Source organism: Cheilinus undulatus, linkage group 12 (genome assembly GCF_018320785.1).
Source record: "Cheilinus undulatus linkage group 12, ASM1832078v1, whole genome shotgun sequence".
Classification (NCBI taxonomy): Eukaryota; Metazoa; Chordata; class Actinopteri; order Labriformes; family Labridae; genus Cheilinus; species Cheilinus undulatus.
This window is the reverse complement of record NC_054876.1, coordinates 32,143,111-32,169,933: the sequence shown is the minus strand read 5'-3', so window position 1 is coordinate 32,169,933 and position 26,823 is coordinate 32,143,111. Positions and strand designations below refer to the sequence as shown.

The following is a 26,823-nucleotide window of genomic DNA, read 5'->3' as shown; positions in this document are numbered from 1 at the left end:
CCATGCTCTGGCTCCCCAGTACCTTTCTTATCTCCTCCATCCATACACACCATCCCGCAACCTTCGATCTTCAGACACCGGCCTACTTTCCATGCCCAAAACCAAACTCCGAACCTATGGAGACAGAGCCTTCAGTGCTGCAGCTCCCACCCTCTGGAACACTCTTCCTGCAGACATTCATAGCGCTCCATCTCTGGACATTTTCAAAAAACGTCTCAAGCACCACCTGTTCACCACAGCCTGCAGTCTTCACTAAACCACCCCTTACACTCATCCTACCCCTCACATAGTTTGTCCATGTCTATGTGTTCCTGTAAAGCGTCCTTGGGTTTCTTGAAAGGCGCTATATAAATTCAAGATATTATTATTATTATTAATCTCTCCCTAAACAGCATCAACAAAATGAGCGGATATTAGTACCATATTTAATCTTTTATTCACATTATTATACAATCACGTTACATTGTCACCCATTTTTACAAGTTGCATTTCTCATCATGCTTATTTCACACCTCGGGTATCCCATACAGAGCAGTGAGACACCTCCAGAGCTTGTCACAGGCAGAGCTAACCAAACTTGTTCTCTACAAACTTCTTTGCATCAATGAGCAGACAGACATAAATTAAAGTGCAGACAGAAGTAAAACTCGGTGAGCGTTACTGTTTCTAAAGGTCTGAGGACCTTTTTGCTGAGGCAGATGGTGCTGTGAATCGACATAGATGCCTAACAAAGTGACTAAAATAAAATGGACAGTCAAAATTAAAGACCCAAGACACTGTATGTGGTAACCCTATCCATAAGTCTCAACTACAGATAATGCCTACTATACAAATGTCCAACCACCAAATCCCAGAGAACATTAACACTTTAATTTGTGCAAGATCTTCAGTTTGAATTCAAACTTCTCCTAATATAAAGAAGCCCATCCTAATCTTCCCTAAGAACAAGGAGAATCTGAATAAACAAACAAAACTAGCTGAAAGCTGATCTGCAGAATAGTTGCTGGATTGGTGACACTACTCTTACTGATAAAAGGCACCCAAAACAGTAGAATTGACAAAATCATAGTTTTGAACAAGCCACCTAGCACATATTTGCTTTTCAAGTAAACAAAACACCCTTGAGAACAACAACAAGCCATCTTTACACCAGTGGCATTGCAAAACAGCAGATGAAAAACTGGGCAGGTTGCAAGTCACACTGTTTATGTAAAGACATGACTGATAAAAGGCAACTCTTTGGACTCAATGTGAGGTTCGATAAAGTGACTTTATGTTATAAATCAGACACAGTTACCCTTAAAGACCAATCATCTACAGAACTTTTTTGGCTCAATTTCATTTTTGGTCAGATTTCTCCGTCCTCACCCTGACATTCAGTCCAAACTTCTCCCAGGTCAACAAAGAGTTTTTCTGGCAGCCCGGACTAATTGTCCCTTAAAACCATTGAAGAGGTCACACTGCTCAAGTTCATCGTAGCGCCCGCTCCGCAGGAAGCACAGTGTTGTGGTTTTGCACGTCTCCTTGCAGGGTGTAGACACGTGTCCTTTATGTCTCAAGTACCAGAACTTTTGAAAGACCTTGTCATCTTTGAGGAATGTCTTCATGAGGCCATCACAGTCGGATGGGAACAGAGTGGTCAGACCGTAAGCCTCTGTGGCTCGGTACAGCAGGGTCCATTTGGGGTTCTGTTCTGGGCCTCCTTGTTCATCTGGACTGTGGTTTGCCTCTGTGAGGTTCAGGATGTACGTTTCATGGTCGAGCACAAGCCGAGAGCTGCCCTGGTAGTTCCCATCCATGTAGTAAACACGGTAACCTGAAAGAAGGAAAAATTATTATGGAAAATGCTCTCAATGTGAGGGGGAGGGTCTCAAAGGTTGGATGAGCAGGTTAATAACTTACCTGGATTTAGATTGACGTAAGTAGTGACACTGGGAGCTATGAATGCCACACTTAGTGGGCGGGACATGGTGGCCTCATCATAGAACATCTGGAACTCATCCAGGTGTGTATGGCCAAAGAACTGTCCAGAAATTGTACCTTCATACCTAGGGGAGAAAAAAATACCACATATCTCTTACACAGGCAGTTCAACAAAAGTCACGTGGTCACAGCCTGCAATTTAAACCACAAAAAGATACTGACATTTGTGTAACAAAAACTAGTTGCTTATTCATAAACCACAACTGACAAAAATAACCACAAAACGATGCATGAACTGGCCATGCAGGAAAAAGGAAGTGAAAGAAGCTTTGCGTGCAACAAGACAGTCAAATTAAAGTGGCTGAAAGTGTCTTCATATCTGCAGGTCATCAAAAGAGCAAAAGAACACTCAATCTGGATTTTTCATATCGATATTTCACCAAAAATAAATAAAACAGTCTTCGTAAGTATTTCCCAAGTGCTGTTTAACATGGCAAGGAATTTTTAACACAGCTTTTCCAAACATCCTTGTTTTATTTTGGCTCCTAACATTATTTTACTTTGGTTACAGAAACAAAATAATTAACAAAAAAAATAAACAAACTACCGGGGACCAAAATTATTACCCCTATATTGCTGGGTAACAGCCTCTATGTCTCAGACTCGCCTCCTGAGGACTCCCAGCCTGTTCCTTTTTGGCCAATCTATCATCTCCTCCTGATTTCTTGGCCTTCTGGCATGGACCTTGGTCTTCAGCCCACACCCACAGATTCTCAATGGAATTTACTTCACTCTTCACTCTGGAGCCCGTTTCCAAACTGTTCCGTTTTCAGGCAACAAAATGCCGTTCTCATTTAAATGGACAACCAAAACATTACAAAAGTTTTGCATTTTGACCTGAAAATGTCTTGTAAATAGCTTTTGTACAGGCCACTCAATAATGCTCACTTTGGTCTTCTGGATGTAGTTCTTCACCAGGGCCTACATACATTTTGGGTTGTTGTCATGTTGGAAGACAAAGTGAAAACCTAGACCCAGTTTTGTTGCTGACTGCTTGAGGTTTTCTTTCAAAATCTTCACATATCCTTTATTCCAAATGTACTGAAACATCCCCACAGCACAACACTCCCACCACCATGTTTCACCGTGGGGACGGTGGTCTTTGGGTTTTACACCTCCCTCCTTTTTCCAAACATAAGCAATGTCTCTTTGGCCAAAGAGCTCTAGTTTAGTTTCACCTGACCAAAGGACATGCAGAATCTTTCCCCCAGGTCGTCCTTAGAACACTTCAGTCTGGTTTGGAGGTGTCTCTTCTGCAGATGTGGAATTTTTCTTGGTCTGCAACCTCAGTTTATTCCAGTGCAGAGATCTAGTGACCGTCTTCTTTGAGACTACAATTTCTGACTTGGCAAAATCAGACATTCACTAGTGTCTTGGCACATCTGATGTCAATGATGTCAAAAGACCGGCTTAAAACTGCTAAAATTGAGCCTTATGACCACCTTACACCTGATGACTGAGAGAATGGGAGCGAGCTGCGACTTTGGCAAGACTCCCATGATTTTACTCCGGCTTTGGAATTTTGTCTGAGAATTTGAAATCATTAGGTGTAAGGCCACCTTTAGTCGGCACTGTATCTTACGATGCCTGCACTCTAAATGATTTTCTGTGATATCTTTGTTTGCATGGCATCTTATGACATCTGGGGTCTTGATGTCTTATGATGCTGCTGGCTTACTATCTTGATCAGGTTTTTGTCTAGGTTGTTAAACTGGGTTCTGCTGATGTTGGGAGCCATCTGATCTGTTCTTTTTGCTTGGGTGTTTTTTTGCTTTGTTTTTGTGTTTGCCTCTTTGGTACAGGACTTTGTCAACCCTTATTTTCAAAAGTGCTATACAAAATAAAATGCAAAGTTATTATCTCTCACTAGTTGTCTTTCCAGAGTCTTTGAAATCTCCCTCTTCCTACCTCTGCCAGGCTTCTTGTGATAACTTTATCCTTCTGCTTTGGGAGTGTCAACAATTGTTTTCTAAACTTTAAACTGATTTCTTTTGTTGTTGCCATGATGCCTTCTCCAGTGACCCTTAATGAAGTGTGAGTTCACTGTGTGCAAATTGAAAGTAAACCCTCAGTTTCAACTTGATTCACAAGCTTTAAGCAGTACAACCTTAAAGCACACCGTTGCAAAACACTGGTTAGTGATATGGCTCAACAAAAGGTCTGTTTCAAAGGGGTTGATGATTTCGACCCCAGTATGTTTTTTTTTTTCTGTGCAAAGACAAAATAATGTAAGCATCACAAATAAAACTAGGATGGATGGACAAGCTTTGTAAAAAGTCCTTGCTCTGTTTAACAGCACTTTGGAAATACTTTTAAAAACTGAAATATTCATGGGGGCTAATAATTTCGTCTTCGTCTGTATGCATTTCATTCAGCCGTCTTCAACTGCATCAATCTGCATCAACAAGAAACCACTACCAAGTGTGAACTTCCCTTAGCAACAGCAGCTTGTAAACAGGACACAGTATATTTCACTGCTTCTGCAATCGTCTTCACTGCTCTGAAACTGCAATCTGTAGCGTTTCCTCTCTTTGAATCTTTACATTTACATATCGAATTTTGCTACTAACCTATTAACTATGTGATAGTAGTTCCAGCTCCAGCTGCCAAGACACAGTCCAGGTGGGATGTGACCAATGATATGCACCTTTAAAAAACAAAAAAACAAAAAAGGACACCATTTAAAGCAAGCTTACTACACTAATAAAACATGTTCTCTTTCACATGCTCAGTGAAAAGAGGTCAGCGTCATAAGACAGCCATATAGTCATATAGTCATTATCCACATGAAGCATAAAGTAAGATTTAAGTAGGACGTGAGCCTCATTAAAAATCAGCTTTACGATGTGAAGTCACAAACATTGCTGCAGCTATGTTTCTGCCAATCTACTGACCTTCTCTCCCTTATCCTCGCTGGCCTGAAGGGTATGAACGAGCCACTGCAGCTGGTTAGCAGGATCTGTGGAGTTCACCATAAGCCAGAAGTTTTCTCGAGCACAAAAGTTCATGTTGAGGGAGACTACCCTCAAACCGGGCTGAATCTCTACCGTGTAGAATCCACCATACCTTAAATCAAACAAAGGACATGTTCACATGACACAAATCAGCTGTTCAGACAGCACACATGGGGAACAACAATCTCTGAAATGTGACCACTTCTATCTGACAGCAGAAAGATTTGAGTGAAACTGAAAGAACAAATACTGATGTAGACATAGTTCCTTCTTGGAAATAAATACAAGAATGTAAAGTACCTCAAAGTTTGCAAAGCTTGCTCTGGTAACCAGGGTGCCCATTCCTCTACCATTGTATCATAGAGCCAGGAGCTGGATCTGTTGCCCCTAACAAACGGTGGTGGAAAACTGTTCACTGGCGTACTCTCATGGTTTCCTATGGCCGGGTAAACCATCAAATTAGGTCCAAGATGTCTGCACAGAAGACAGCAGGAAGAGGCAAGTCAATAATAGTCTCCTGATAAAGCAAGACAAACAATGGAGTGGAAACCGTGAATGCTATCTGGTCAATGTTGTCACATCAAACCCAAACAATTTTGAGGTTAAAGTTTAAAAGAAACTGGTATCCGGAAATTCCAATAGCAGCTTGTTATCAGCAGAAACATGGTTAAAACATCTGACATTTCACCACCAAATTATTCTATTAAAAACTACTCTGAGCCAAGTGGATGCTGCAGTAAGAGCTATACATGCACACTATAATGAACTTCCAAAAGTTGGTGTGAAAGCAGAAGTGTGTTAACTTGTGACAGAGGGATAATTACTTGTGGATGAGCCTGGAGATGGTTGTGAGCTCTGAAAGCTGCTGTTTGCGTGTCTGAGACCACACATTGTGTGCCGGTATGTCTCCAGTCCAGTACACCCAGTCCCAGGGCCCGGCTTTAGCTGCGTTTTCCAGAAGGTTCTCCACCGTCCGTAGAGGCAGGTCGCACTTACTGTAGGTTCCCCAGTATCCAGCTTCCCTCCGCCTCCAACTGGGAGAGCCCGAGTCTTTGCGGCAGCACAGCGGGTCCTTACAGTCTGCACTGCTGCCAACCTCATACTCCTGTTCAGGGGAGAAGTGAAGTTTAAAAAGAAAGAAAAAAAACAAACAGGTTACAAGAATCAAACGACTCTCATCCGGTAAGCTATTCCAAGCTTCCTGGAAAACTGCAACAATTCTCTGAGTAAATCATCAACTGTGATGATGTTTTTTGAAGGCTATGACCACAGTACAGATTATGGTACTGGAATTTACACCGTCCCCTATCAACATGAAACTAGTCTGATAAACACACTTTCTTTAAGGCTCTTAAAAAACAAATATTAGAACACATAGATCCTCAAATGTAGCAGCACTGGTTACAGGGCCTTCTACAGAAATACTATGTAGCCAGCCTTATGGGAATAGGTCCAAAAAGCTCTCCTTCATTAAACACAAGTACATACAGTGCCTTTAAAAAGTATTCACCCCCTTGAATCTATTACTCACTAATTGATTTTATCAATCAATTATGGTCAATATAATTCGACTTTTTTGACAAAAAAAAAAATACAAGAAAAACTCTAATATCAAAGTAATGTCAAATAAAAATACGCAATGTAAAACAAGTGACTTCAAAAATATTCACCCCCTTCAAGTCAGTATTTAGTAGATGCACCTTTGGCAGCAGTTACAGCACTGAGTCTGTGGATAGGTCTCAATCCATTTTGCAGATCTACACAGCAATATTAATGCTATTTTTCTTTTCAAAACTGCTCAAGCTCTGCCAGGCTGCACAGGGATCAGGTGTGAACAGCCCTTTTCAAGACCAGCCACAAATTCCCTATTAGATTGAGGTCTGGGCATTGACTCGGCCACTCTAGAACATTCACAAGTCTTTAAACCATTTCTGTGTAGCTTTTGCAGTCTGCTTTGTGTCATTTTGTTTCTGGAAAATAAATCTCCTCCAAAACTGTAGTTCTCTTGCAGACTGAAAAGATTGTCCTCCTGGATTTTCCTATAGTTTGCAGCGTCCATTTTTCCCTCTACCTTTACAAGCCTTCCAAGGAGGCTGCAGAGAAGCATCCCCAACACAGCATGATGTTGCCAACACTAAGCGTCACAGTTTGGAGGGTGTGTTTGGTGTCTGCCAAACATAATGTTTTGTCCAATGGCCAAAAAAGAACCATTTTGGTCACATCAGACTAAAGAACTTTCTTCCACTTGACCATGGACTCTCCCACAAGCCTTTCGGTGAACTCTTGACGAGACTGAATGAGTTTTCCTCAACAGTGGTTTTCTCTTTGCCACTGTCCCATAGATCTTTGACTGGTGATGAACCCGGGCAACAATTGTTGAATGCAGAGTCTCTCCCATTTCAGCTGCTGAAGCTTATAACTCCTTCAGACTAGTCATAGGTGTCTTGGTGGTCTCTCTCATTAGTCTCCTTCTTGCACGGTCACTCAGTTTGTGAGGACAGCCTGACAGATTTACACATGTGCCATATTCTTTCCATTTCTTGATGATGGATTTACAGTGCTTAACAAATTTATTAGACCACCCTAACCAAAGTAAGGTTTATGCCACAGCTGACCTAAATTAACAGCATTGGTAATTACCAAAATCATTTTTTATGTTTCTGCAATGGTTGATACACCAATATGTAGACGCTCTTTAACCCAAATGATATTTTTAATGCTAAAACATAATTATCATTGTTATCCATGAATTTTCAAATTTACTGATTTACAAAAAAACCTGAAAAAATAGTAAAGCACTTTATTATTTCTTGATTAATATGTCAAATTATAGTTATTTACTTGCATTCCTTAACAGAAAAATTAGTTTCAGCGGTTGAATGTTATGCTTGATTAATTTCTGACTTCTCAGAGAAGCCCAGTGAGCTGGCTCAAATTTGCGTAGATTCAGTTTGAAATTCCTCATTCCTGTTCAAAATGGTAAAACGTGGAGAGCTCACTGAAAATGAAAGAGTCCGCATTAAAGCCCTTCATGATGCTGGATGGTCTTTGAGACAAATATGTCAGGTGGTCTAATAAATTTGTTAAGCACTGTAACTGAACTCTGTGGGATGTTCAGTACCTTGGAAATTTTTTTGTATCCATCCCCTGACTGATACTTTTCTTCAAACTTTTCTCTGAGTTGCTTGGAGTGTTGTTTTGACTTCATAGTGTAATTATAGCCAGGAATACTGATTAACCAGTGACTGGATCTGCTGTTTGGCTGATGCTTGGTGTGTAAGAAGCCCTGTTTTTATGTACATGATGATAATTCCTTTTTAGTTCAGCCCTGGCGCACACTCACCTTGTCCCAGTGGATGTCTGTCAGAAACAGCACTCTGCTCTCTGGAGAACCAGGTTTGGGAGGACTTGGTGGTTTAACGGGTGGTTTAGGAACTTTAGGCAGGCTGATGTTCCAGGGTGCGTAGATGTCAAATTTCCCACAGGAGGGGCCCACCAGAATGGCACATGCCTCAGAGGGCCACAGCAGAGATTCCTGTAGTGCCCGGATGAAGTCGTCCCTGAACAGCTCCGTTATCTGTCGACACACCTGCTCCTCAGCCAGATGGAGGCGGATGCACGCCTCACCTACTGCTCGTGCTACACGCTCCTCATTGACATCGCTCTGCAAGAAGTTACAAAAGTGGAGGAAATTAGAAAACAAGTGAGAGGATAGAGCTTTTTTAAGGTGTCAAAGCTTTAAATTTCCAGACATATAGAAGCAGAAGTTAGTTTTGAAACATTTAGCTCCAAAGTTACCCAAGTTTAAATAACCCTTGATACTGTTGTTAAGTATCAGTCTTTCATGGTTGCAGCATTGTGAAGCACATTCTGGATGTTTTCAGTTGAGTTTTATGAAATATTTGTCTTCATTTTTGCAGTGACCAACCATGTATGAAATAATCATTTAAATTTAAGGAAAGTATTTATACAAAAGTCCAGACTGATTTAAGTCTTAAGTTTACACATTATGATCAAAAGTATTTGATTTTTAGGTAAATAATTTAATGTTTTATGCAGTGTTTAAAAATTTAATTGCTAGGATCTTTCTTTAGTCCCTTTTCTAGAACTTTATGAATACAACACTTCGTCTTTCTGCCTATTTGACTCTGAACTTCTGAAACGGTCTTTCATCCTTACATTTATTTGATTCTTTGAGCCATTCTCTAAGCTCCATATCTTGTTTAAGCCCCCCTCTAAGGACAAAAATTTAATGTATGTTATACATCAGTGGAATGTCTGGAATTTTCTAGTCAACATCCATAAAAGTATGAATGTTTTATTTACTCTTCACAAACAGAACATGAGATCAGAACATATCAAGGATGCTTTTCTCTATAAGCACAAAGAAATAAGGAGATGACATTCCCAAGAACTAAACAAGGGCCTCAACTCCCAAAATGATTTTTATTATTCTAAAACAATCACAGTACAACTGCAAATGTCATCATAAGGTGGGGATAAAGGGGAGAGCTTTTGGCCCGGCCAAACTGGGGGGCCCATGGAGGTCAGCAAAGTCATGGTCCATCTTAAAGTTAAGGTGTGATTACCATATTTTATGTTTTACCTTAATAATAACCAATCTGATCAAAGCAAAAAATATGTATTTATGATGTAGTATGAAGCCCATTCTCTGAGTTTGTCAGGGGTCCCATTTTAATTCTGTGGGCAGGCCTGCAAGTAATACAATACCATGTAAATACAGCTTGAATCCTTACAACAATGTTGAATCACACATTAAGAGTCTCCGTTCTTCACTTAAATTGACTTTCACTCAAGTAGGGTTTTTTCAAAGACGGTTTTCATGTGCTTCAATGGTTATATAGCCTAACTGGTGCAAACATAACGGACTTAAATATTTTATAAAATGAAAATATATTACCGTCGCCGTTTCATTTCCTGTTCTTGTACAATACTTAAACCATTCGTCTTGTACCCACAGAAATGTGTCTTACATGTGTCATCGTCACATTTGGTTTAAGCTGAAGAAAAAAATCGAGCAAACATTACCAGAAGAGCGATATCAAGGATGGTGAAGAGAGCTTTGCACAAGGGACAAGTGACATTTTTCCAGTTAAACCCGACTGCTGGGCGGTCCATTTGCTCCATGAAGACCAGCCTGGTATGCTCTGAGGTCCTGGCCGGGTGACAAGACCCAAACAGCGCTAACATGAGAAGCAGAGCACAGGTAACCAGCCCGGAGGAAGACAGTTGCGCGAGGACCCTCATTGTTTCCCTGCCAGCAGGTGTGCTCGATTGACTGCAGCCTCTGCGGGAAATGTTCAAAAACAGAAGTAACAGTGAGGGGCGTCAAGGAAGTCGCACCCAACCCTGTCGGTTTAACGCTTGTGCATTTTCTTGAGATGTTATGCGTCATAACCGACAATAAAGAGACTGGAGGAAGACAGACCGCCCCCCTGGTGTAACGTCTTAAAAAGTGACCGTGTTAACTGGCGACCTTCAAGCGTGTGCGTCTGGGACAGCCGTAGTTACAGCAAACGTTCTAATATTCACAAATGCCCTCTTGCGTATTATTTCAATACAGTGTCAGAATTAAGTCCTCGTGCAATTATTATATGAAAAAACCCAGAAAGAACGCACGCGAAGACTTCTTGTTTTCAAATGCTGCAAACGTCAACAACAAGCATTCGGCGCAAAGTCACTAGTTAGCACGGTCACGCGTAAATCCACAACACCGATAACAGCCTGCTAACAAAGTAGCTAACTAGCTCATCTTACCCCATTGTACCTCCGTCGTAGTCTTTTGACTCTTTTGTGGTGAACATAGAAAGGTCAGAAGATCCAAAAAAGCCCGGCTCCCACTTCCATAAATATCCCGATAAAGAGGTCGTGAAATCCTCTGTGTGCTCCTCGGTCAGCTCACTTCATGTTATGATAGGACAGTCTCACCGCTCGGTCTTGTGAAAGGCACGAAAAGTCAGCTGACGAATCACGTGCCCCGGCGTTTCTTCCTCCTGAACAAATTGTAACACAAACCACAGCTGATAAGTCTAGTGATAATTGTCCTAAACGGTTTTAGAAAGGGGTTCCACTCACTTAACCGTTTACTCTTCCGTATCTTGCGACATACATAAAGGTTACATTCTGTTTACATGCTCTAGCATAACCTGCAACGCTAAAAATACACAGATAGCCTAAATATAAAGCGCGTTGGGTAAGAAACAGACAGAAAATAACGGTGATGCATTTTTATGACCCATAAAAGCACTTGTCTTTAACAGCTGTCAGGGGGAAATGTGATCGACAGGATGCTACAGAGGAAATTTGTGGGCATTTTCCACAGACAAACCTCAGAGTGACACATTTGAATGTACAGAGATCAGGATGACATTTTTTGGTTAAAATAAATGCATATTTGGGACAAAATCAGCAAACATATACGGCTTAAAGTAACCCATGTCCATATGGATTTATTTTTTTTGGTTTAAATTAATTTAACCAGGAAAACTTAATTTAGATTAAAAATCCGAGTGTCCTGACCAAGACAGACGGCAGCACAATTGACAAAGACAGACATTAAAAAAAACTGCAAATAAAATTACAGAAATAAACAAATCCTGAGCAGAAAGTCATCAGTCAGAAATACCTACAACCTGATGCATCTTTCTCCAATGCCTTCATCTAAAAGATTTTGAGACCATCTCCTCAAGACAGACCTCCTGTAGCAGATTCCAGACTGCAGGAGCAGTGTACCTGAAACCTCTTATACTCGTTTCAAGACAGACTTTGGGAACAGATTGCAAAAGTACATTTTGTGACTGAGATACAGACCAAACATTGTAACTTCCAGCACTTTTGACATGAATAAAATCACACAAGCATGATGGAAGCAGATTCAATATAGCCTTACAAATGGGGATATGTCAATGATTTAGTCTATGATTGGTCAGTGAGGGCCCCCAACTCAATCATACAGATTACATTGATAAGTTATGGCCTTAAAGTCCCTGTAAAGTGAAAAAAAAAATCTTTATTTTAGGTTTGCTGTATGACAGGCCACTGTGTTATGAATCACCGGGACAAATTTCAGTAATGGAAAACATCTCTTAAGTTTTTTAAATTAAGCTTTTAAATCATGAAAATGAGGTAGTAAAATCCGCTCCAGGAAGGTGAGGGCATGTTTGCTGAATGAGCTGAAGCCACACCCACTCATTATAAATATGATCGTCTCAAATTTTGAACAATGCTTCTGATCAGAGTGTAGCTGTACTTTTTTTCTGGTACAAATCTTTTGGTATTATGCTTTTAATGACCTGTAGGCCACCAAGGCTGATGGCACAATCAAGAAATCACATAGCATGTAACTGACTGTTAACTTTCAATGAAGGCAGTGACATCGGCTAACAACAGACTGTACTGAGATGAACTGCTCATTGTCATGTTGATTGTAAATTGTTGTGCAAGGTAATTCCCCTTGTCCTGCTCAAATAAAACCAAGCCAGGAAAGAGGGGGACGACTTTCTAATGGTCCACATCAAAAATTCAGTCAAAGATCTTAGCATTTTCACATTTTTACAGTAACCTTGTTCCAACATATCTAGTGTGTTAAGACGTAAATTTTGGATTTTACTTCACAGGGACTTTACGATTCGTTACACAGTATCCGAAGATTTAAGGCACTGAGAAGATGCATGCATGTGCAGAGCATCACCTTAATCAATAAGAGGCATGAAAGTGGCAGACACAGGTCTTTTTGTGCATCAAAATAAAAACAAAACTTAGTTATGAGATAAAACCCCAGCTTTAACTTCTTTACAAGTTGCTCAATATAAAGCTCAAAAGTCAACGAATCAGTTAGCTGACTTTATTTCAGTAAGACGATACCGACTCAATCACATCACCCTGAGACCTTCTAATAGAAGGCAGGTTGAGCTCCTCCTCTTCTTTGTATTTGAAAACATCATAAGTTCAGTTTTGTCAGGATTCAGAACCAGTTTTAACTCACACAGTGTCCTGTAAAGAATCCAAGGCTTTTTGTTAGCAACAGAGAGCCTAATGCTAATGGAGCAGTAAATGACAAAGTCATCTGCATATAAATGAAAATTTGCAGTGGAAACATTACGATTGATACTGTTGATACTGTCCCAAGACTGAGTTCTGAGGTCTTCTGTTTTTAATGTCAAGATATTTGGAGGTAAATGCCTCAGCTGGCACACATTGCAATCTGTTTGAAAATACTTGTCAAACCAGCAGACAATTATTAATCAAGCAGAATGCAATGTGTGCAGGCTGCAGGATTTACCTCTAAATATCTTGAAGTTGAAAAACATTAGCCTGACCTAACCACTTGGCCTTCAGTACTCTAATTGCTCATTTCTTTATTGGCAAACAAGATAGGATCTTTTTTCACAACTTATCTGTTCTGATCGTAGCTTTGCATCATTAGGGGAGCCTCATATTTTTGCCTTTTGATAGACTGACCAAAAATACAGCTGAGACCACCTTTTTAATAGTCTAGGATTTAATCTAAAAAGTCCCATTTACCTTAGTTGGGATGGAAGGAATATAATTACTATATTTGAATTTTAAATACTATACATAATGGAAGACATACTGACTAAAAGTGCCTGTAAATTACCTCTTAAGCAGATATCAACAAAATTTTTGCCCTGAATTTTTAAAGATATTAGAGCTCCTGCAAGGAGTTTTTAGGTCATTATGAAACAGACTGAAATTATGCTGACGCCTCCGTATGACCTGCAAAATCAGCAACACCATCAACAACGCTGACTTGTCAAAATAGTTTTTGTCTGTGATCACTGCTGTAGGTTAGATGTGAGACTGAGTTGTAGTATGCTGCAGAAATAGCCTTTATTTCATTTTGCTTTGCAGAAATTTACAATGTGATAAGTTGTACTGTTAGATGAAAAAGGATGGGATTTTTTCACAGGAAATCACTGCTTTGTCATTTACAGGGCAAGTTGAGTAGAGAAAACAGGTTCAGCCCTGTCCACATGGATCTCTAGAATTAAAACATAGATATATGTTCTAAAATGAGCTTTAAATAATTATTTTTCTTTTAAGAAATCTACACCAAGTACTTTTAGCAGAGGATTAACTCACATTAAACTTTCTGGAGCTTTCAGCTCCATCTAGTGAAAAAGAAATGAATCAACAATTGGATCCCTCCATAATAAACAGCCTATCTGTTGAAGGAACCACCCACTTTTGATAGAAAACTCTCAAAAGAGAAGACTTAATCCTTAAAATTGTTTAAGTCCATACAATGATGTAAATCTCAAAACCAAAGAATCAAGTTTTGTGGTATAAATATAAAATATTTATTGCATTGGTATTCGCTCATGTGTACAAAAGCATTAATTCTATACACATGTCTTTGGATCTGTGTCTGTCAGAGTCAAAAAGCCCATATTTTAATAAAACATTTTTAGCCATAATAAAAGAGCAACATATAATATATCAGGCTTAAGAACATTTATATCTAAAAATTAAATTATACAAGCATTAAAATAATTCTAGTTTGAGTTGTGTAGCTGAAGTGGTCTCTGACATTATTTACAGTGGCTTAGCAGGTACATGATTGAAGTGAAGAGAGTGGTTTGAAGATAAAAAAAAAGGCATAGTATTGCTGTGGAGGCGTTCACTTGTCCTGCATTTTCTCCAGGATGGGGACAATCATGTCAAACTTGGGCCTCTTGGCTGGGTCTTCGTTCATGCAGAGCCTCATCAGTTTACAGATATGAGGAGAGATCCCTGGAGGAATGGTCGGCCGCAGACCTTCGAGAGCCACCTAAGCAGTGAAAATGGATGCAATATACAAAATATCAGTAAAATGTCCTGTAAAGACACCTGCAAAAGCCTTTGGATGTTCTTGGGGTATTGTTTTTGCATATTCAGGGAATGTTTTCTTGAGATAAATGTGCACAAATAATGCAAAATAACCCTATAGATACATTAACAGTGCACCCATTACCTTCATGCCTATCTCCATATGTGAGAGGTCTGCAAATGGGACCTCTCGGGTAACCAGCTCCCACAGCAACACTGCAAAGCTCCACATGTCGGCAGATCTTCTATTGATGTCTTCAGGCCTCTTCTGCAGGGCTGGAAATGAGAAAAAAATTGTTTTTTTTCTGTAGCACAGCAACACAGCAGATGAGTTGTATGACTACCTCTCAGCTGGGACATGATTACACAGTACAGCATGTCTCTTACTGACTGACTCATATAGTCATTACAAGAGGGGGGAGTAGGCAGAAAGGAGAACAAAGAGGTGGAAAAAGGAATAAATACCTTCAGGGGCCATCCATGCAGGAGAGTAACTACGACCAGGACACTGGAAGGAGAACTTTGCATCTGCCATGCCAATTCTGGCTGTCATGTCTTCATCAATCTGCAAATAAATCAACTTGTTACGTCTAAAAAGTCTGCCAAGTCTTGAGTCATCGGATTACCTTATTTGAGTAGTACTGAAGGGCGAGACAGACTCACCATGACGTGTTTACTGTTGAGGTAAAGCCGGGAAACCATTGGCTCTAAGGTATGAAGGAAGGCCATACCACTGGCAATGTCCAACGCAAACTTCACTGCTTGACTTTGGTCAACAACAAGAGCTAGGGAGGATGACAATTCAGACAAAATAAAAGTGGTTAGCTTTTTAATGTTCTCCAGCTACACATGACCCACAATTCTCAATCAATCCATCCTCCTTTATATGTGTACATAAACTTAAATAACTCACTCGTGCCCTGGTGGAGTATATTGAAGAGGGATCCATATGGCATGTAGTGTGTAATGATGATGGGATGAGGTGATGGAGGTGACTGACATGCTCCGAGAACAGGCAAAATGTTTGGATGAGAAAAGATCCTGTGGGGACAACAGAGAGAAAAAGCTAATGTGTTAACTAGAAGTTGGGCAAAACATTGATATGTCAATATGTTGTTGTCTGATACAGTTATTAAATAACTAGTTCCAAATATCAGTATTTTGATTAAAAGCCTGGCTTGGATGTTGACTCTAACTGATTATAAGCCTATCTCAAATCTTTCTTTTCTGTCAAAGTTTTTGAGAAAGTGGTCTCGGATCAGCTTTTGAATTATTTCTTATCAAATAATCTTTTCGAGCCACTTCTATCAGCTTTTAGGGTGAATCACTCCACAGACACAGCGCTTACAAAGGTGATGAATGATTTTTTTTTTTTTGTTGGCTGCTGACTTGGAGGCATCCTCTGTTTTATTGTTGCTAGAGCTCAGTTCTGCTTTTTTAAACAGTGTTACAATGTATTTTATTGGACAGACTTGAGAATTGTCTTGGCATCTCAGACCAGGTGCTCCGGTGGTTAAGGCTTACCTGTAAGAGAGATCTCATTGCCAAGTCTACTTTTCACTGTTATGCAGATGATTTACAGTTATATATGCCAGTAGTCCTTCAAAGCATATCTTTCCCTGGGTGACTGTGTACTTCACTGAGAAGACAGAGTTAAGAATCCTGGTGTGCTTTTTGATCTGATCCTTTAGTTTGGTTTTTACATGAAAGAGGTAACATAAGTAGCCTTTTTCCACCTCAGAAATATCACCAAGATTAGATCACCTCTATTGTTTCTGGATGCTGAGGTCCTTATTTATGCCTTTGTTTCTTCGAAATTTGACTATTGTAATGCCCTTCTGTCAGGTTTGCCAAAAAGGGTCTTTGAGGTCTACGGATGGTATAGAAAGCAACTGAATATGAGCACAGTACTCCAGTTTTGCCCTCTCTTTATTGGCTTCCTATTCAGTTCAAGGCAGACTTTGAGGTCCTGCTTCTAACTTTTAAAATAATGAGTGGTATTGCACCATCATACTTGTCTGATTTTATGAACCAGTATATACCTATAAGTGCCTTGCAGGCTCAGGGGACTGGGCTTTTGAGTGTACCAAAGGTCCTTAAAAAGACACTAGGAGGGCAGACTTTTTCTTTCCGTGCACCAACATCGTGGAACAGTCTACCAGTAGACATTTGACAGGTATGTCCCAGAGATATATTCAAAGAAAAGCTGCTGCATATGAGCCCTAAACGGTCTGTTTCTCTCATGTCCTTTTATACAGTTTTAGTGTGTTTTTATATGTTTTTTACAGTAAGTAAAAGAAGACTGCATGGCAGTGAAGGACAGTGGTGAAAGAGGTAAAACTGACACCAAACTGCAGTGAAAAAAATGCATAATTTCTGCACTTGACCTTTTAAGACTCTATTTCTCAGTCTTGCCTCAGTGCCCATAACCATCTTTTTGATGAGAGTTATTTATTTATTTTATTATTGTGAAATGCATACAATCATATCCCCAACCTGCTTGAGCTTACATGACACCAAAAATTTGGCCTGATCAGAGCGCTAAGTCGGTCTGTTCATTGTCATGAAACAGTAGAGGAGAATGAAGTCAAACTAAGGACTAATTAAACAGACTAGTGCCTTCTTTTTCAGGCTTTTCCAGCATAATAATGCTCACTATCTTTATGTGTGCTAAAATTTTACAATTAGTAAGCATGTTGCCAAGTTCTTCTGATTGCGTTCTTTCAATTACATTCTTACATCAGCCTGCTCTGTTTGTATTATTATTCCCTATTATGGTTGTGTGGAGTCCACAGTTACTAGGATTGTTACAGCATCATAAGGTAAGGTAATATGCTAAAAATCTTTTGTTTATGTTGTGTTCTGCAAATACTTATCACTTCTGCTTGTGAGCTGCCTGTAAATATACAGGGAACCTAAAGTATTCCAACTTTTGTTTACTGACTGCCTTTTTAGACTGCAGGTGCATGATGAACCAGATGTAACCCAGACTTTTGGCTTTAAAAATTTCTGTCTTTCAATGTGTGTGCATTTTTCAAATTTAATTTCAAGATTGATTTCATATTTAGGAGCTTTGTGGAATTTGTTTTTGTCATACTTTCGAGGTAGAACACTTAACATAAACCAGCTTCTAACAAGAATTTCAATACAACACCAAGCAAAACCATCTTCCCTGACCTCTAACAATAAAAATGCCACTCTCTTATGTTGCACAAGAAGTCTGCAGTGAATCCTCAGTTCATTCTGACCACTGACCTCAATCACCACCACCAATCATCACATCCAACCTCACATTAGCACTGTGTAAACCAGCTGGTAGGAATGTTCACAGACTGTACATGGCTCAGACAAACAGGCTCAGAAAACAGAAGTGTGTATTATCCTTACTTTTATGAGAACTGAATGTGAAAATAAGACCTCTAAATCTCTATTTTTGCATGTATTGTGTATTCTGTTTGTATTGTACAGCTATCTACAAAAAGATGTGTAACTTACCTGAGTTTGGGGTGCTCCTCATTGAAGTCTCTGCTCTTCCTTGTGGTCCAGTCTCTAACTTGTAGCACCTTCACTACAATCTCATCTCCCTGCCACCGACCCTGCCACAACTGCAAACAGTTCAACAATAAATGGTCAAAACTATGGAAAAAAATATACTGATGGACACATGGGCAGTATTACTGACCTCTCCTGACTGGTTTTCATTGATCTTGGCAAGGAGTGAAAGCTGCTTATAATCAATACCAGCCTGCTTGTTGAGGGTACCATTACCTTAAAGAGTCAAGACATCACTAATCAAACTCAAGTTCAACTTGAGATAATCATCTGTTTTCCCCTGTTATTTTTGTTTTGTTTTTGATGAAATACTCACGAGGCCTTGTTCGCATGGTGCCCTTCCAGAAGGTTTCTTTGTAAGGGACTTTGGTCATACTCTGACCCATTTTCTCTGCCTTTTCTATGAAAAAAAAACAAAAAAGAAACAATACAAATTTTACATATTTATGATTTTCTGTCAAATTCATTTGACATATTTGTCAAAGGGGTTAGACTTTAGGGCAAACTATTGATATAGCAGTTCACTATTGCTGTGCATTAGACCAGTGGTTTCCAAACGGTGGGTTGGAAATAAAATATAACAAAGCATAACAGGATATGTTACATTATGTTAACCCTAACCCTATGGTACAGTATGGTATGATATGGTCATGTTATCTTATGTTATGCTATTGTACAGTATGTTATGTAATGCTATGGTATTGTACTCTATGGTATGGTACAGTATGGTATGGTCTTGTTATGTTATGTTATGCTATTGTATGCTATGTCATGTCATGTCATGTTATGATATGATATGATATGGTATGGTATGGTATGGTATGGTATGTTGTGTCAGGGTTTTTTTTACGTTATGCTATGTTTTGTGTTAGGCCATGTTACATTATGTTAATTTAAGTTTTATATGTCATGTTATTATACGGTAAGGAATGGCATTGCATTGCATGACATGATATGGCATGGCATGTGATGTTAAGTCATGTCATGGTATATTATGGTATTATATAGGTTTGGTATGGAATGGTGTCATATCATATCGTACCACACCACATGGTATCATAGTGTACTTCTTCATATGGTATTGTATCTCATTTTAATTAACTGTATTGTGAGTTAGCCATCAATTCCCACCCCAACTAATCAGTGTCTCAAAACACAGAGAAAATATATCTGACCTTCAAGGATCTGTCTTAGGTGAGGCTTGGCCTTGTCCAGAGGTGTCTGACCATATCTGTTACAAATACACACCTGGGCACCACTCGCCACCAAGTCCTAAAGATAAAGAGGCTTAAACTACTTTTATGCACATCAGATTTTTGTCATATGTTTTGAGTTAAAATCAAACATACTGGGAAAACACTGCAGTGTCAGTTACTCCCCAGAAGAGGGCTCTTTCAACCAACTGAAGGATGTGAATAAGCATGGGTGTACTGAGCCTCACCTCTGCTACTTCATCTTGCCCCCAGAAGCAGGCATAGTGGAGCGGTGTGTTCCCGTGCTCGTTGACTGTATTGGGGTCAGCTTTGCACTGAATCAGCTGGTCACAAATGGAGAACAATGAGCAACTTTTCTCTCCTCTGTCATTGAAAATAAAGCATGCTTCAGGTATAGTATTGACCATGTAGGTGTGATACCTTTGCCACAATGTCTCTGTGTCCATGACTGGCAGCAAGGTGCAGCGGGGTGTCGTCTCCTCGGTTCATCACGTTGATACGAGCGCCTCTCATAATGAGCATGTCAACAACACCGCTCCTCCCCTCCCTGCATGCCCAGTGGAGGGGGCTGAAGCCGTGATCATCACTGAAACACAAGACACACAGAGAAGAGCAAAGGAGGACACACATTAAATAAACCTTTTATCCTGAAGCACATGATGAAGTTGGTTTATAACCCTTGAAATTGTTTGAAGGAGTGTGCTGATTAACTTTATCAGCGGCCCTCAGTACTATTCACCTCCACGCAGTTAGAAGCTTTAAATTTCATATTCTTATGAACAAAATCCCATTTTCTACTCTGCTGGATCGAGTCAGCTCAGTCACTCAGTGGCTTACAGATGTCACGTTTATTCTCTAAAACTAGAAAAGATAACAGCGGGAGGAAGAGGATAACTCCAGGCTTTTACATTTTGGCAAATAGCAGACCTGTTTCCTTTTTTCCCCCTCCATCTGTCAGTTTTTATTTTTTATCACTTACTCTTTCTACGCCCATTTGGATGTTGCCCCTCATCTCTTTGGGAAGGGTGTTAAGTGGTAGGTTGGGAAATCAGAAAACCAGATAAAGAGGAGTATTGAGAATTTCTGTGATTTATTGAACCCACGGTCTATAACAGAATTTCAAAACGAGACAAGAAAAATAGACTCTGAAAAGTCTGTGAATCCTCTGCACAAGTTCTCACAAATTTATAACAATCATGATTTTGACCTTTCCACAATAAAAAAAATCATGGTTGACTATAATACTTACGTTAAGATCTTTGCTGGGGCGCCAGATGGCCTTGTGGTTTGGTTGCATCCGATATACAGAGGTAACAGTTCAAGTCTTGGGTTCAAGTCAGACCTGCAGCTTCTTTACCACATGTCATTCCCTAATCTCTCCTCCAAATTTTCTCCAGTATCCCCTTAAATAAAGCCTAAAGCCCTCAGAGACTTGGCAATCGTAGTGGCCTCTACCAATAAGTAATTAGCCTCCACAGATTTCAGTGTGCACTGCCCTTTTTAAAGGAGAGCTCAGAATTTCATCTCTGCTGTTTGCAGATGATGTGGTTTTGTTGGCTTCCTCAGCTGGGAACCTTCAGCAGGCACTGGGAAAGTTTGTGGCTGGTATGAGAATAAGCATCTCCAAGTCTGAGGCCATGGTCCTCTGCCGGAAAATGGTGGATTTCTCCCTCTGGGTAGGGAGTGAGTCTTAGCCCCTAGTGAAGGAGTTCAAGTATTTCACAGTCTTGTTTACAAGTGAGGGTAGAATGGACTGTGAAATTGACAGGTGGATTGGTGCAACATCAGCAGGCACTGTACTGCACCGTTGTGGTGAAAAAGGAGCTGAGACAGAAGGCAAAGCTTTCGATTTACTGGTCGTGCTTCATTCCAGCCCTCACCTATGGTCATGAGCTCTGGGTTATATCAAAAAGAAAGAAAGCTATCATGCCCAACTGCATGCATGAAAACAAGCATGGGAAGGAAAGAATGCTGTTTCCCAGTATTTTGACCTAGAAAATTAAGATAAATTGCTGAACTGGAGTAATGCATAACCAGCACAGACATGTGAATATCAACCTGCAAGGAGGACTGAAGGCTGATTGTGCCAGCACTGCTAACACTTGCAGTGCTTTGACATTGTCAGAGATGAGCTGAACGGCCAGAGATGTTCAGCCTTTGATCTCATGTTCAGCCATGGCCCTGCTCTTTCACACCCTGGCTTGTAGTCTCTCTCCATCCTCTGACTGCAGCACTCCTGAGTGAAATCAGCAATCGGAGTGGAGGAGGAGTATTTAGAGGAGCAGGGAGATTAGAAGGTGGGCCGAGTGAAACACTGTTTCTCCTCCTGTTTCTTTATGTTATCAAACAGCTTTTATGTCCTATCTTCTTCTCCATGAGTTTCCAAATTGCTAGGTTTAGTCATTTTTGTTTTGGCTGTAGGTTGTCAACAGTCCCCTTTTAATGGTTTTTCTTCTGTTTTGGTGGGCAGTTTTAAGGGAAGCTGGGGGTTTCCTGAGGCCCCATTTCCCTCCTTTTGTTCTATTTTACACCTTTTGGTTCTTTAAGCAAATTTTTCATCATTTGCATTTTTTTAAATTATTATTTTTCAATAAAAGCTGGACTATTAATTTTATCTGCGGCATCTTTTATATATTGCTGGTCACTTTTTGTTAATTTACAGAGCCTATAAAAAGTATTCAGCCCCTTTTGACAAAAAATGATTACAAAAAACCATATTTAATGTCAAAGTGAAAATAGATTTCTACAAAGTCATTTCAATTAAATAAAAATATGTAATGCTGCACTGCAACACTGCAATTTTACTCCAGTCTTCTTTTCAAAACTGCACAAGCTCTGACAGGTTGCACGGAAATTGGGCGTGAAAAGCAACACATTCTCTATTGGTTTGAAATCTGGGCTTTGACTTGGCCACTCCAGAAAATTCACCTTGTTGGTTCTATTTTGCTGAATTCATTTTACCCTCTACCTTTACAAGCCTTCCAGGGCCGGCTGTGGAGAAGCATCCCCACAGCATGATGCTGCCACCACTGTGCTTCACAGTGGGGATGGTGTGTTTGCGGTGATGTGCAGAGTTTGGTGCCTGTGTCTGGATCTTCCAGATCTTCCAGGTGTCTTTATACTAAAAATCACTTGAGATATATTCACTGCTCTCAGGTGATCCCAGTTTCACTACTAGCACCACTTGGCTGGACGTCTGTTGGATTAGAGCTGCCATTAGCATCATTCATACTTTTCATAGGCACTGCATTTAGTTTAAAGAGGCCGTAACAGATGCAGAGTTTATGTTTATGTTCCTTGCTTGTTGCTAGGAACATGCATTTTTCCATGGTCATTTAAATGCGAAAGTACCATAAAAGTGATATTCCTATAATCATGATCTCAATATTCAGCCCTACTATGCTCATAAACAAAAAAGATTACAATGATCTGAAGTAAGAACTTATATATTCTTGAATGTATTTCCTCACAGGTTCCCACACCCACTACCTACCAATCTTTATTTAGACTTGGGCACATGCTTCCTCATGCTGCTGGGGGCCTATACCAAGTGATAAATATGTCTGTGCAGTAAGCTGGAATGCCTTGCTAACGTACACAGAGAGGCAAACCGCCAATATAGCACTCCTGCAGTCTACAAGGAGTCAAGCTGTCACCTATGTGCCACCCAAGTGACTCCTTTACATGAGCTGACCCCAGGACAGCTGCAGGGGGCTCCTCACAAGTCGGTGCAAGACCACAAAGTGCACACGCCGTTTAACAGTAAACCTCAGGAGGGCTTGTATGGGCTGTAATAGGAAATAGCTGCTGTACTAGCTCACACTTAAGTGAAACAGCAGTCAGTCACATTCTCTGTCAGCTCTGATGCTGCACTGTGGACAGATAGTTCATAGTCTGACCAACCCTGTGTGCTATAAAAAGAAACATGAGGGAAAAAACTCAGGAATGACAGCCTTTCTCTCCCTGTTTCTTTTCCTTCTGTCTTCCTGTGTCGCTGTGAATAAAATGCTCTCACTAACTGGCTTGTTTTCCCACAACATATGACATTTATTACACATTATTGGACATTCTGAAGGCAATAAAATGCTGGTTCACACAGCTAAGCCAAAGCACAGGCCTTCCAGTGTAATGACTGGTGTGTCAGATGTTTATGTGGGACTGCAGCTCCCTGCCTGGGGGGAAGCTCTGTCAGCGAGGGCCTGCTCTGGCCCTGTATGGAGTTGAAGAGAGGAAATGGTCTCGGCTGTTGCGTGGTTGGCTAGCAGCTCTACAGCCCTCCAAAGTCAACGTCAACAAACTGCACTTATATGGCCTGGCCCAAGAATGAGATAACCAAGGTCTTTAGCAGTGAGGTCTTCTAGCGGGGAAATTATGTAAACGGGCTGACGTGCTCTGTATATCCTAAGAAATTAAAAAAATGTAAAAGAGATTAAACTTAAGGACATAAATAATAACATACAACTTGTTTTTAAGATCAAATTCTGAATATTTTTAGTTTTAAAGCTTTAAAATGATCATGAGATCATCCTTGGAGGTATGGGCTCTCTTTCAGCAGACTGTCTATAATCATTTTTCATTGATTCACAGGAGGAGCTTAAGGTTATTTTCTGCTTTCAGACACCACAAATCACCCACTGCTTTTATACGCACACAATTTTTAGGGATGACATCATAAGGAGGGAAATCTGCGGGGGGAAAAAAGCTCAGACTGGCCTAGAATTACTAACTCTGGGTGATGCTCAGCAGCATGTGGAGCTGCAGGGAGGGAGCGCACAATATGGAAACTATTTGACCAACTCTGATGTGCCAAGCAAGGCTGGCGCACAGAGCAGAATCACCTTACGTGCAGACTCAAATGTGGTATGTTTATAATCTTTATGAGGTACATAAAAATCCAGGAGATGATAGAGGTGCCTCTGCAGTCAAAGCTTTACATATACTGAGTGAACCGGTGTGCTGATTGATCCTCTTACCCCAAGTTGAGGTCATTCTCTGTGTTGTCCAACCACAGGCGGACAGCTACAGAGTTTCCTTCTCGACACTGTGTGAAGATGTCATCCATGGTTACTCTTGGGTGAGCCTTTCTTTTAAAATCAGGATCATGTAGCCTGAAAAAAGTGTAAAAAAAAAGCCTCTTAAAACAAGAAAAAGTCCCTTCAAAATAAGAAAAGTAACATGAAGTTTTGCCTCATCTTCTACAGGACTTACACAGATCTCATTTATTGCATAATACGTGATAATAGAATTGAAAACACTATTCCTTTAAACTAAACTGTCACTCTGAGCCTGGGTGTTATATTTTGAATTGTCTGGTATCACTGCACTACTAAATACCCATTCAAGCCAGTAAGCCGTTAGTTTAACAGGCTACAGACTGTTAGAGACAATGTTAACATCTACTACACAAACCCATATAAACATTCAGCTAAATGAATGTATGAGTCTAAATAGCTGTCCATTTCTCCTCGGCTTTATGTCCCCCTGTGGAATCGGCTGTTGGCCCATCGTTTCACTTTGAAATCTATTGTTAAAAAGTCAAAGTGAAGTTGGACATCCAAACAAAACTTCCCCATCTCAGCGTAAACAAGACTAGTACACATGTAAATACTATCAAATTGGCCTTACCAGCTTCAAAACGATCGCTTTCTTTATCTTTTCCTTTTTTTTCCCGAAAGTCCGCCGTCTCCTCAAATTTAAGGGCAGAGAAGAGTTGCTAAGAGTCCACGCCCCGCTCCTCAGAGCTGATGTGGGCTACTGCTAAGAAGTTAGAGGGGGCTCTGCTACTGGCGGAGTCCCGGGACAGACCCACGTACGGCGGCGCCCCCTGCTGGAGGAAATGCGACGGTGCTACACCGAGAGACATAACACAAAGCCAAAAATACCCAAGAGTGCCCGGGTCAGGTGAGGAGGAGGGATGTGGGCAGATCTATTTATCAACAGTGGGGGAAAAAATGGAAGCCATTTTCCGCAATTTTAACTGGCTTACAGCTCTTTCACATATGTCCTCCCAAAACTCTCATTCCTGTTTCAGGCTCTATCCACTATCCTATTTTAGCATAAAAAAATCCCCAAAACATATAACTTAAAGAGGACATATTTTACCCCTTTAAGACAAGTTTATATTGGTCTCAGGGGTCCCAAAAAACATGCCTGTAAAGTTTGTTGCTGATTTTGCATGTCTTAAAAAACCCCTTAGTTTCAGCCCTGCTCAGAAGAAGCTGTTTCTGTGTCTGTGGCTTTTTAATGTTACTGAGCTGTTTGACTCCACCCCTCTCAGGAAATAGATGTAGCTGGATGAGCTGAATGGATGTGGCTGTCCTGATTCTCCTCTCAGAGGATCAGGAGAGGAGGGTGGAACTTTCTTCCAAGCAGGGAGGGCTAACTGAACCTGGGGGCGAGGCTAACTCCCCTCATGACATAATGAGGGGAAAATCTGAGAATGGCTTGTTTCGACACACATTTTCCGGAAGGTGGAGAAGGGGGGAGGAGATTCTGCTACTTAGTGGACAGGCCAGGGGCACATATTTTTTATAAGAAAACCTGAAAAGTGATTTTTGCATAATATGTCCCCTTTTAAAAAAAAAAGTCAAAATTATGTGAAAGTCAAAATTATGAGACATTAAAAAGTCAAAATTACAAGAAAATAAAAAAATATGAGATTGTAAGTAAAAACAATATGAGAATAAAAATTGAAATTATGGGATGGAAAGTCATTAAAAAGTCATAATTATGATATAATGTGAGAAAAAAAAGTCATAATTATGAGAAACGAAATCATAATTATGAGATAAAATATTGAAATTGAGCTCAAACATCAAAAATTTGATAGTTTATACTTCTGAGATAAAAAGTCAAAATTATGCCTTTTTAAAAATCTCAATTATGACTTACTATCTTACATTTTGATAAGGCATCAGTTATTAGGCAGAAATGGGCTTCCATCGGAATGTAATTTTCCATGCAGTCATGGCAAGGTAAGTTCATTTCATAGCACTGTTCGTTCATAGGGCACCTCAAAGAGCTATATAGTTTCGAACTAGTGGGTTGGGACCCAAGATGTGTAACGGAGCTGTTTTCCGTGGGTTTGAATGTGTGCCTGGAAAAAAACACGCAGCAAAAGGTCTACAATGTATGGATGTGTTGGTTTTTCTTTAAACTGCTAACTTACTTATCTCATTATCTCAAGTTTCCTTATGATTATGTGGCAAGTTTTCAAGATGTCTTTTAAACGGCATGCCCTCCCAAGGCTTCTTTAATGATCCACTTATTAA

At 40.2% G+C, this 26,823-nt stretch overlaps 2 protein-coding genes across 3 annotated transcripts; both read right to left on the bottom strand.

Annotated features, from left to right (window-relative positions):
- Window positions 1–420: 420 nt before the first annotated feature.
- On the bottom strand, window positions 421–10,913 carry smpd1 (sphingomyelin phosphodiesterase 1). Of its 2 annotated transcripts, none has more exons than XM_041801439.1 (9): window positions 10,716–10,913; window positions 9,987–10,245; window positions 8,281–8,601; window positions 5,762–6,042; window positions 5,238–5,411; window positions 4,878–5,049; window positions 4,554–4,630; window positions 1,903–2,048; window positions 421–1,816 (listed from the first exon to the last, which is right to left on the bottom strand). In XM_041801439.1, exons 1-9 carry the CDS (start codon window positions 10,760–10,762, stop codon window positions 1,398–1,400), a joined length of 1,896 nt encoding a protein of 631 aa, XP_041657373.1. In that variant the 5' UTR covers window positions 10,763–10,913; the 3' UTR covers window positions 421–1,397. The 2 variants fall into 2 exon arrangements, with proteins under 2 accessions (XP_041657373.1, XP_041657374.1); XM_041801440.1 differs by having other exon boundaries at window positions 10,726–10,913.
- A 3,341-nt stretch (window positions 10,914–14,254) lies between these two features.
- On the bottom strand, window positions 14,255–25,298 carry ilk (integrin-linked kinase). Its single transcript, XM_041801551.1, has 13 exons — window positions 25,178–25,298; window positions 24,526–24,660; window positions 19,973–20,138; window positions 19,780–19,875; window positions 19,514–19,610; window positions 18,655–18,738; window positions 18,469–18,554; window positions 18,282–18,391; window positions 15,700–15,827; window positions 15,450–15,571; window positions 15,252–15,351; window positions 14,932–15,062; window positions 14,255–14,748 (listed from the first exon to the last, which is right to left on the bottom strand). The coding sequence occupies exons 2-13, from the start codon at window positions 24,612–24,614 to the stop codon at window positions 14,599–14,601; spliced, it is 1,359 nt and encodes a 452-aa protein (XP_041657485.1). The 5' UTR covers window positions 24,615–24,660; window positions 25,178–25,298; the 3' UTR covers window positions 14,255–14,598.
- Window positions 25,299–26,823: the final 1,525 nt, after the last annotated feature.